The 13,091-nt window shown below is 36.9% G+C and overlaps 1 protein-coding gene across 1 annotated transcript in view; it reads right to left on the reverse strand.

The window, feature by feature from the left end:
* The window catches only part of CSMD1 (CUB and Sushi multiple domains 1), a 3,127,153-nt gene that overhangs the window by 1,031,478 nt on the left and 2,082,584 nt on the right, over nt 1-13,091 (reverse strand). The window contains 1 exon segment of the mRNA XM_053711946.1: nt 7,784-7,966. Within this exon segment, the coding sequence (XP_053567921.1) occupies nt 7,784-7,966 (183 nt within the window).

The following is a 13,091-nucleotide window of genomic DNA, read 5'->3' on the forward strand; positions in this document are numbered from 1 at the left end:
TTTACTACCATTAAAACACTTCTACACATACCGACTAATGTTAATACATTATCAGCCCCTGTACTGTTATATCAACAGCAGTTTCTCTTTAAACCTCTGAACCATTGGGAGTGATTGCATTGCCATACACTGCCAGATCACTAAAACTACAGAGAAAGATCCAGGAATAACTGAACTAATGGAAGGACGTTTGAGAGCTGATACCGAGGAGATACCATCTATAACACTGTGCTGTAAAAATACATCATAGTGGATGAGGTAGAAACAAGTGAGTGCGGATATTTCTTCTTTTTTACAAGTGCATCATTTAAAAAAAATACATATTACACTAGGAGTGCCTCTCGTGCGCTTGTCTACTCTTACACTTTTTCATATATATATATATATATATATATATATATATATATATATATATATATATAAAATGAAAATTAGAAAGCACTCACTGGACTGTAGACAACAATATCAATCAAATATCCTTTATTGTGACGTTTCGGGACCAACAGCGTCCCTTCTTCTGACAAGCAAAAAGTGAAAACAAACAAACTTTTAAAGACCCCTAAACCACTCCCCTCGGTGAACTACCAATCAAAATGTGCCGTGTGCAAAACCGGCATTCATATAAGTGATTGAATACAAATACAAACTAATATTTTGAAAAGTATACATCAAACCATACACATATGTATACACTGGTATCTCTGTGTGTGTGTGGTGCTAATATGTCAAAAACTGTATCCGATCATATACATGCTCAAATTTATCTGTGGTGTGCTAAACCTAATGGAAAGGACAACAGAGACCTGATAGGAGGAAAACACACACCCTCGCACTGCGATAGGCTAAGCAAATTCGTCACACAAAATCACACCTACCCCAACAACGCCAACCAACTGCAAGAACAAAAAAATGTCAACAAATGGCCTGATTGGTTACGCTAGCCCGTCCTCTATGATGCATGGGGGTGTGTTGCTTAACAGACTCAGTGTCAATAGTAGTGTTAAAAACCGCTGATCCGAGGGTTACCATGGCACCCACTTGCAACTAATCCCCCTGTTACAAAGCACGGCCACCGCATTAGCCCTACATGCCACTCACTGTCAGCATACTGGGTACCATTCAAACCATAACACCATGACACAGACACGGCTTAATTCACCGCAATCGCCCTTCTTAGATACCACGGTTACCATGGTAACCTATATACAAACACCCAAATGCACAGCCTCTCTATTGCCACTAACTGTCAGCACTCTAGGGACCATACCGTCCATAACACCATGACACCGACACGGCTTTATTTGTAACAGGAGGATTAGTTGCAAGTGGGTGCCATGGTAACCCTCGGATCAGCGGTTTTTAACACTACTATTGACACTGAGTCTGTTAAGCAACACGCCCCCATGCATCATAGAGGACGGGCTAGCGTAACCAATCAGGCCATTTGTTGACATTTTTTTGTTCTTGCAGTTGGTTGGCGTTGTTGGGGTAGGTGTGATTTTGTGTGACGAATTTGCTTAGCCTATCGCAGTGCGAGGGTGTGTGTTTTCCTCCTATCAGGTCTCTGTTGTCCTTTACATTAGGTTTAGCACACCACGGATAAATTTGAGCATGTATATGATCGGATACAGTTTTTGACATATTAGCACCACACACACACAGAGATACCAGTGTATACATATGTGTATGGTTTGATGTATACTTTTCAAAATATTAGTTTGTATTTGTATTCAATCACTTATATGAATGCCGGTTTTGCACACGGCCTATTTACCTTTGCACACGGCACATTTTGATTGGTAGTTCACCGAGGGGAGTGGTTTAGGGGTCTTTAAAAGTTTGTTTGTTTTCACTTTTTGCTTGTCAGAAGAAGGGACGCTGTTGGTCCCGAAACGTCACAATAAAGGATATTTGATTGATATTGTTGTCTACAGTCCAGTGAGTGCTTCCTAATTTTCATTTTCTACATACCTGGCTATAGCACCCTGGCAAGTTGCGGTCTGTTGGTGAGAGTGCATATACCACAAACAAACTTTTATATATATATATATATATATATATATAGAGAGAGAGAGAGAGAGAGAGAGAGAGAGAGAGATATTTCACACAAAAATCATATATATATGTATACAGTTGCAAGAAAAAGTATGTGAACCCTTTGGAACGATATGGATTTCTGCACAAATTGGTCATAAAATGTGATCTGATCATCATCTAAGTCACAACAATAGACAATCACAGTCTGCTTAAACTAATAACACACAAACAATGAAATGTTGCCATGTTTTTATTGAACACACCATGTAAACATTCACAGTGCAGGTGGAAAAAGTATGTGAACCCTTGGATTTAATAACTGGTTGAACCTCCTTTGGCAGCAATAACTTCAACAAAACGTTTCCTGTAGTTGCAGATCAGACGTGCACAACGGTCAGGAGTAATTCTTGACCATTCCTCTTTACAGAACTGTTTCAGTTCAGCAATATTCTTGGGATGTCTGGTGTGAATCACTTTCTTGAGGTCATGCCACAGCATCTCAATTGGGTTGAGGTCAGGACTCTGACTGGGCCACTTCAGAAGGCGTATTTTCTTCTGTTTAAGCCATTCTGTTGTTGATTTACTTCTATCCTTTGGGTCATTGTCCTTTTGCAACACCCATCTTCTGTTGAGCTTCAGCTGGTAGACAGATGGCCTTAAGTTCTCCTGCAAAATGTCTTGATAAACTTGGGAATTCATTTTTCCTTCAATGATAGCAATCCGTCCAGGCCCTGACGCAGCAAAGCAGCCCCAAACCATGATGCCCCCACCACCATACTTCACAGTTGGGATGAGGTTTTGATGTTGGTGTGCTGTGCCTCTTTTTCGCCACACATAGTGCTGTGTGTTTCTTCCAAACAACTCAACTTTGGTTTCATCTGTCCACAGAATATTTTGACAGTACTGCTGTGGAACATCCAAACTGTAAACGTGTAGCAATGTTTTGTTTGGACAGCAGTGGCTTCCTCTGTGGTATCCTCCCATGAAATCCATTCTTGTTTAGTGTTTTACGTATTGTAGATTCACTAACAGGGATGTTAGCATTTGCCAGTAACTTTTGTAAGTCTTTAGCTGACACTCTAGGATTCTTCTTCACCTCATTGAGCAGTCTGTGCTGTGCTCTTGCAGTCATCTTTACAGGACGGCCACTTCTAGGGAGAGTAGCAGCAGTGCTGAACTTTCTCCATTTATAGACAATTTGTCTTACCGTGGACTGATGAACAGCAAGGCTTTTGGAGATACTTTTATAACCCTTTCCAGCTTTATGCAAGTCAACAATTCTTAATCGTAGGTCTTCTGAGAGCTCTTTTGTGCGAGGCATCATTCACATCAGGCAATGCTTCTTGTGAAAAGCAAACCCAGAACTGGTGTGTGTTTTTTATAGGGCAGCTGTAATCAATACCTCCAATCTCATCTCATTGATTGGACTCCAGTTGGCTGACATCTCACTCCAATTAGCTCTTGGAGATGTCATTAGTCTAGGGGTTCACATACTTTTTCCACCTGCACTGTGAATGTTTACATGGTGTGTTCAATAAAAACATTGCAACATTTCATTCTTTGTGTGTTATTAGTTTAAGCAGACTGTAATTGTCTATTGTTGTGACTTAGATGATGATCAGATCACATTTTATGACCAATTTGTGCAGAAATCCATATCATTCCAAAGGGTTCACATACTTTTTCTTGCAACTGTATATTTAAAAATAAAAAGAACATTTTCTTCTATGTTAAGAACATTGAAATGTAAAATATTCATAACTACCTTTGAGTTTAGCGCTGTAGGTCTTATGAGGTGTTGTGTTAGCAAGCGCTAAGTGTTAGTCTATGGGGAAAAGAGGTTAACACAAGTGCAAACTAAGTCCTGAAGATGGTGCACATCAGGTTTCGCTCACGTGCTAATTTGTTTTTTCAACTTGTAATACTCGCGTTAAAGTTCCCTCGTTAAAAGTTCTCCTTTACAGCACTTGAGCGAAGAAATCCAATAGTGTGCCATTTGTAATCTGGGCCTCTACGTATTTTTAATAAATCTTCCTAAGCACCATTCCCTGTAATGTGTCAGCATGTGCGTGCACATTCCTTTTTTAGAGGGAGCACACACATTTTCTTATTGTGCACAACTGGCGCAGGCAATATTTTTTCGGGGGGAATTTTTTTATGTTCACGGGCTGACGCTAAGACATTTTCAGGCAGGAAAAAATGTTATACGACTTTCACCCGCACTTCAGTGCCAGTGGAATGCTTAGGGATGATGTGAGAGCAAGCAGGAGCAGGGTAGGTAAGCCTTGTAAAGGCCTTGTGATTTGTATTTTTTAATTTTTTATTTTATTTTTTAACTGTGTATAGAGGCTTCTTGGCAACAGGAAATCAATAATCCTTCCATAGCAGCAGAAGAAACTGCACTTGCTCCCCCTGGCCTGTGTCCTCTCTCCATCCTTTCTCAGTCTATGTTCTCTCTCCTTCCCCCAGCCTTTGTTCTCTCTCCTCCCAATCTCGTTTTCTCTCTCCACCCCAGCCTGTATTCTCTCTCCCCCCAGCCTATGTTCTCTCTCATCCCCCACTGTTTCCCCCCCTACAATGTACTCTCGCCCCTCTGTTCTCGCTTACCTCAATCTCTCTTCCCCCCATTCTATCTTTGCCTCTTCCCGATCTCTCCCCCATCTCTGTTCTCTCTCCCCTTACTGTTCTCTCTCTCTCCCCACTGTTCTCTTTCAAACCCATTATTCTGTCTACCCCCTCTGTTCTCTCTTCCCACCCTCTATTCTCTAATCCCCCCTGTTCTCTCTCCCACCCTCTGTTATGTCCCCTCCTATTTCCCTTACTCCCTCTATTCTCTCTGCTCTTCCCGTTTTCTCTCCCCCCTAATGTTTACTTTCTTCCTTTCTGATTAGTCTCCCCCTTTCTTTTTTCTCTCCCTCCCCTTCTTTGTAAAAGAGTGTGTGTGATAGAGTTGTGTATGTTAATGTGTGTGTTTATGCAGGTGTGTTGTTACCTTTACAACATTTTCAAATTTAACTACACTAAAGAATAATGTGTGCACTTTAATCACTTGGCAAAAAAATTGCAGTTCAAATATTTTGCACATAAAGCTCAAAAAAAAATTAGAAGGAATATTGCTCCTAAGAACTATCATTTATAAGCTTTGTTAAATCCACTTCCTTCCGACAAGTTATTTTCTTCCTTTATTTTTAAACTAGCCAGATTATTCAAGAACCTCTTTGTGCTTTCAATTTAGGTGGTACAGCTGCTCTAAACTCTTTCAATGACTGACTTCATAGTTACTAATATAAAAGAAGCTGTACCAATTATTTTTCATGCAGTGGATTTCTGTTTATAATAACTATACTCTATCCCACTTTGATATTTCCAATATCCAATATTTGTTTTCTTTTTCTTTACAAAACTGCAACATTAATTGGTAGTTTAAAACAAAATAATTAACTTCTATACTAGCGTTTTTCCAAATGATAAATATTTAATCTGATAAACATGTAACAATTCTCCATAGACAGCAATGTATTATAAATGTATTTCTCTAATTTGTCTAGGTTAAGGTTGCCAAACCTTTTTACATTTAGATCTGCATTGAAGATTGCCTTTTACTTTCAGAGTGGGTTAACAGATTTTAGAAATAACATATCAAACAAAAGAAAATGCATGAATGTACCTATATGTAACAGATGAAAATGCTAGTTCATGTATAAATAACTGGATAATAAAAGAGAGCAACGAGTAGCAACGAGTAGTAGTACAACGGATCATACTCAGATTAGACAAAGGAGATTAGTAGTGTCCCCCAGGGATCAGTACTGGGCCCTGTTCTTTTTAATATTTTTATTAATGACTTGGAGAAAGGATTATATAGCAATATCTCTAGTTTTCCTGATGAGGAGATGAGAAGTTGTGAAAGGTCATTAGGTCAGTGCAGGATGAAATTGATTTACAAGGGATTATAAGAAACATTGAAAGAATGGGCAGATACATGGAAAATGATAAACTCTGTTTATTCCAAGGAAATTATTTGTGGCTAGAGGTCACAATTTAAGGCTGGAGGAAAGGTGATTTAATTGCCAGAAATGCACTCAAAGAGCAATCAAATTGTGGAATTAATTGTCTAAGGGGGTAGTGAATGCCAATACCCTTGATACATTTCAAACATGGCTTAGATACATTTGTGGCTAGAAATAGAGTTGGGGGATATGATAAGGTGTGTTAAATAGGTCACCTTTTTAATGGAATATGCTTAATTGGAGTTTTTTGTTGTAAATCAAGTAGGATCTGTATAGGTTGAACTCAATGGACTTCTGTAGTATTTCAACCTCATCTACTATGTTACTATGCATGTGTACATTCAAATTTAGCTATACTTCCCTTAGAGTTATTACTATATGCTCTGCCATCTGATAGTGGCTTCTAAAATTAAAAATTAAGCTTTGGACATTAAGTCACTTTAACACTTTTGGTACTATATGTCTGACAATTTTGGAAGTGTGTATAATTTGAGGTCCTGGGGAGCCCTATAATAACCTAAAAGAGTACAATAAGAGATTAAATATTCCACCCTATTATTATACCCCCCCCCCCAACATTAACCCCTTATCTCTATTTAACGTCTATCTTCTATGTTTTCCAGGGGGTTGCTTGCTTAACCCTTACCCCTAATCTTTGCCCCTTGTTTGCTTTTGACATATGTGGTCTAAGAGTGACCACCATTTCTCATTTGGGGTGCTCCTTACTTCTATTTTGTTTTAAATATTTTAGGGGGGTTCTTTACCATATAATTACAAAAAAGAAGTTTATTATGTGGTTTGCACCTTTTAATTTTAAATATCTGTTTATTGAAATATATGAGGCATTGCATTTTATAGGTTTTATTAGGTTAGGTTTGGTATGCCTTCATTATATAGAGGCTTGGAACATCTTCATGCATATTAGGTAACAGTTTGTATTTATGTATAGATATCTGTAAATATGTAGTTCTGGCCTGTACACTGACAATCTACTGTGTATGTACATTCTTATGATATTTCGGTCTGTTATGTTAGATGAATGTCTATACCGTGCAAACTATATGTCATGCTTGTTTGTAAACCTCAATAAAAATTATATTAATTTTTTTTTTTTAGCTATGCTATGAATTGACAGAAAACATGGATCAACTTATGCTTTTAAAAGTGTCACAACACTAAAGATACCTGGAAATCCAGACATTCGATCCTTCCTGAGAGCATACAGTATATTAGTTTAAAACATGCATGGATGATTTACATGGGTGGTCACTCTGTATGTTGCAAATATATGAATAGCACAGGGTCATGAAAATGGCTTTCCTATACATGTATTGGGGTAGGATGCAGGCCTAATGATTTTATGAAAACTATTCCCATAGTACATATTATATATTCTGGAGAATTTTAAAAAAATATATTAAAAAAACTCAATTTAGGTCCCCATTGTGGGACCTTTATTAAAATATGGGCAATCCGACCCTAGATATTTTATACAAATTTGCAAAGTACAAATACATTTAATACAGTATTATCAGTGAATGTTGGTGAATATTCTCATTATTCCTTTACATATATGTAAGCTTGTTATATATTACTGACTGTATAGCACAGATAGGAAATTTTATGGGAACTTGCTTGTAACTCCATATTACATTATTTCATCTTACAAAAAATGTATATTTACAAAAATAAATAAATACATAAATAAAACAAGAAAACAATTGCAAAGAACTTACAAATGCAGCTGGGTTTATTTCCAGACCACTGATTATTTTGTTGACAAGTGATTGTTTTTTCTCCCACAAGTTCAAAAGCTGCTTGGCATTCAAAGGTAAGAATATCTCCATGCAAAAAACTGCTGCCATTCCGTTTCCCATAAACTGGAATTCCTGGGTCTCCACAACCTCCTTTTTCACTTTCTGAATAAAAGAAGAAAACAAAAATGTTAATTTGTATGTTTAAATCAATTATGTCATTGTGTTTACTTAATGCTCCCTTTAGGTGGGTAGTAACGCAGGGGTATAGTGGCAATTATAAGTTTAATAGTTACTTTACCTCTTGGGGATATTGTAACCCCAGAAAAAAAAATATACATGCTATCTGAAATTGCTATTCTTTTCAACAAGTCACCATACCATTATACATTGTGATATATTCTAATAAAACAAGCATTTGGTTACATGGAGATAAGCAGCTACTGAAATTTCCAGTAAGGGAGTATGATAAGAATAGAAAAAAATAGGTTTTAACTAGGATTTAATACATTGCTTTTTATATTGAGTGAACATATAAGCATTGGCAAAAAACAGAGGCATCAATAACAGACAAATCCACTTACAAAACTGTGTGATAGATATTTTTCATCTGTGGACAGATAAGTGCAACTTTTTAGTAGCCAACATATACTAAAATATTCTTGTAGATGTGAAGACACCATTGAGATATTATGAGATATTATGGTTTTCAAATTCTGATAACAAAGCTATTGAATGTATTTATATCAGAAGGTTAACATAAGAGGAATAGTACATTTGCTGAATGTGTTCAAAATAAAGCCATATCTCTATTCCAGACCTGGTGAATGCCTTATAAAGTAAAGTAATGACAATATAGAACAAAATACAAGGAATATCAAATTAAAAGGAAATACAGTAACATGAAACCAGGTATTTCAAAGTATACACTTAAGCACATTGACAATGACATTTATTTCAATTACCAAACAGGGAAAAGCATTTATATTACAAATGAGACACAATATATAAAAAATATTATACTTTCAAAAATAGGAAATATAGAACTTATTCTGTCATTGGTGTTTGTCACATCAAAGATGACATTGTACTGTATATGATTAGACTATTATTTCTATCACATAATTAATAATCAGAGAAGAAATGTGCCTTACCAAATACATATAAGCAAATATAAATTCACAGACAAACATATACAGAAATATTTTACTATTCAGAATCAGTTAAGCAGAGCATATGCCTCTTCGTCCATCTATCCACTCAGATCTGGAACAATAATTTTCCGAGCTGCAGGCACACCATGTAGAAGGGGTACTAGATTTAATGAGGTTTAATGCCAGCGATGGACAAGTGGTTTCACTCAGAGTGCAGCACATGAAGCCTCTAGCACCTTAAAAAACACTTTAATATATTGTAACCTGCTCAGACACACATACTATAGTCTGTGTGCACAAAAGCATACAAATACACACATAAACACAGATGCACACATCCACACATACATAGATACACATAAACAGACACACACAAATACACAGATATACATAAATATACTCAAATATAGATACGCAAACTTGATGAACACACAGACACACACAGTCGCATACACAGTCACAAGCACAGATGCACACACATACATATACCCACACAAGCATACACAGACACAAAGAAACACAGATGCACAAACACAGGCACATAGACACAGATAACCACACACATACACATATATAAACGCATACACACATACTGTACACATACATAAATGCACACACACAAACACATAAATGCACACACACATAAAAAAGATGCAAACACACAATAAAATTATAGTCACACATAAACACAAATGCTTACACACATAGACACACAAACGTACACACACAAGACACACATCAGACTGTTTAAAAAAACATGAAAGTAAATAGGTTATGGAGAGCTTGAGAGAGAAAACAAAATAAGGAATCAATCAAGACAGAGCAGTACATAGCTGAACAGCCATCTAATCCAATTTAATGACCTCAGTAGCCTCCCTTTTACATATATGTTAGCAGCCTACTGAACCCTACTTTATTTTAATGCAAAGTCCAGTCTCTTAAAGATACTGTTAAGTCAAAATTAAACTTCCATGATTCAGAACGAAGATGCAGTTTTAAGCAACTTACCAAATGTATTTCTGTAATCTAATTTGCTTTGTTTTCTTGGTATCCTTTGTTGAAAAGCATTCACAGGTAGGTTGAAGAGCAGCAATGCACTAGGGGAGCTAGCATCTGATTGATTGCTGCATATATATATATACAGGGAGTGCAGAATTATTAGGCAAATGAGTATTTTGACCACATCATCCTCTTTATGCATGTTGTCTTACTCCAAGCTGTATAGCCTCGAAAGCCTACTACCAATTAAGCATATTAGGTGATGTGCATCTCTGTAATGAGAAGGGGTGTGGTCTAATGACATCAACACCCTATATCAGGTGTGCATAATTATTAGGCAACTTCCTTTCCTTTGGCAAAATGGGTCAAAAGAAGGACTTGACAGGCTCAGAAAAGTCAAAAATAGTGAGATATCTTGCAGAGGGATGCAGCACTCTTAAATTGCAAAGCTTCTGAAGCGTGATCATCGAACAATCAAGCATTTCATTCAAAATAGTCAACAGGGGCGCAAGAAGCGTGTGGAAAAACCAAGGCGCAAAATAACTGCCCATGAACTGAGAAAAGTCAAGCGTGCAGCTGCCAAGATGCCACTTGCCACCAGTTTGGCCATATTTCAGAGCTGCAACATCACTGGAGTGCCCAAAAGCACAAGGTGTGCAATACTCAGAGACATGGCCAAGGTAAGAAAGGCTGAAAGACGACCACCACTGAACAAGACACACAAGCTGAAACGTCAAGACTGGGCCAAGAAATATCTCAAGACTGATTTTTCTAAGGTTTTATGGACTGATGAAATGAGAGTGAGTCTTGATGGGCCAGATGGATGGGCCCGTGGCTGGATTGGTAAAGGGCAGAGAGCTCCAGTCAGACTCAGACGCCAGCAAGGTGGAGGTGGAGTACTGGTTTGGGCTGGTATCATCAAAGATGAGCTTGTGGGGCCTTTTCGGGTTGAGGATGGAGTCAAGCTCAACTCCCAGTCCTACTGCCAGTTTCTGGAAGACACCTTCTTCAAGCAGTGGTACAGGAAGAAGTCTACATCCTTCAAGAAAAACATGATTTTCATGCAGGACAATGATCCATCACATGCGTCCAAGTACTCCACAGCGTGGCTGGCAAGAAAGGGTATAAAAGAAGAAAATCTAATGACATGGCCTCCTTGTTCACCTGATCTGAACCCCATTGAGAACCTGTGGTCCATCATCAAATGTGAGATTTACAAGGAGGGAAAACAGTACACCTCTCTGAACAGTGTCTGGGAGGCTGTGGTTGCTGCTGCACGCAATGTTGATGGTGAACAGATCAAAACACTGACAGAATCCATGGATGGCAGGCTTTTGAGTGTCCTTGCAAAGAAAGGTGGCTATATTGGTCACTGATTTGTTTTTGTTTTGTTTTTGAATGTCAGAAATGTATATTTGTGAATGTTGAGATGTTATATTGGTTTCACTGGTAAAAATAAATAATTGAAATGGGTATATATTTGTTTTTTGTTAAGTTGCCTAATAATTATGCACAGTAATAGTCACCTGCACACACAGATATCCCCCTAAAATAGCTATAACTAAAAACAAACTAAAAACTACTTCCAAAACTATTAAGCTTTGATATTAATGAGTTTTTTGGGTTCATTGAGAACATGGTTGTTGTTGTTCAATAATAAAATTAATCCTCAAAAATACAACTTGCCTAATAATTCTGCACTCCCTGTATATATACAATATACTTTGTATATACAATATACTTTGTATATATATATATATATATATATATATATATATATATATATATATATATATATATATATATATATATATCCTGTCATTGGCTTAACCAATGTCTTCGGATTACTCCCAGTAGTGCATTGCTGCTCCTTCAACTAAGGTTTCCAAGAGACTAAACCCAATTTGATAATAGTAGTAAATTTTAAATTTGTTTAACATGTTATGATCTTTCTATCCCTGTAACTGCTGCTGATCTGTACACTGATAAACGCAAACTGTGCAGATGCTGAGTAAATATACACTGATAATGTGTACATTATAGAGAATAATGGTGCTGCAAATTTGTCAAGTCTGCAAACCAAACTAATGTGAGCAACTGCTAATAGTATAAAGGGATATAAGAGTCCCTACTCATCTTACCATAGACTAAAAATAGATTAAAGAGATATGAAACTCACAATTATGATTCAGTGTACGAGATATTAAACAACTTTCTAATTAACTTCTATTATCACTTTTTCTTTGTTCTCTTGGTATCTTTGTTGAAAAGCAGGGCTGTAAGCTTGGGAGCCGGCCCATTTCTGGAGCACTTTATTACAGCAGTTTTGCAAGAATGTTATCCATTTGCAAGAGCACTAGATGGCAGCACTATTTCCTGTCATGTAGTGCTCCAGATGCCTACCTAGGTATCTCTTCAACACAGAATATCATGGGAATGAAGCAAATTTGATAATAGAAGTAAATTGGAAACTTTTTTTAAAATGGCAGGTTTTGAATCACAAAAGAAAATGTTTGGGTTTCATATCCATTTAACTTTCTACAATTTACATGAAAATACTGAGGTATTCATATTTTTATACATAGAAAATATGCTTATTTAACACTCTTGTGTCCTGTTCCTTTAGCGCAATGTTGGTTGCTGCATACATGCTTGGCTTTAACCCCTTGTTTGCTAGATACAATTTTAGGACACTGCTGTGCATTTAACTCTAAGGGCCGAAGATCTAAATCTCGCTGCTCAGGTGAAATGATATTAGAAGTCTCTCCAGCACTGTGAGATCCCTCAATGAATTTTTGAAATGCAAGTTTTAGCATGAGAGCTATTTATCTCTCTATGTGATGTGAAAGAGAAACACCTACATTACAATACAAGGTCTAAAAAAAATCCAAAAGATTTTATGTGATTTGACTCCATGCTGGCGAGTATGTGATCATCAGGCCCCTAGTCTTTATTTTCTAAATTGTATTAAAATAATTAAAGATCAATTATTATTGTTTAGACAGATTTGTAATGAAGAAGAAAAAAATGCAAGTAACAATATTTGGAAGAACAGCCTGTTACAGAGATTTATTTTAGAATTTAGTACCAAAATAACTATTTAATATGCTTTGTAAGTCACCAAGAGCCTCACGCCT

This window comes from Bombina bombina, chromosome 4 (genome assembly GCF_027579735.1).
Source record: "Bombina bombina isolate aBomBom1 chromosome 4, aBomBom1.pri, whole genome shotgun sequence".
In the NCBI taxonomy this organism is placed as follows: domain Eukaryota; kingdom Metazoa; phylum Chordata; class Amphibia; order Anura; family Bombinatoridae; genus Bombina; species Bombina bombina.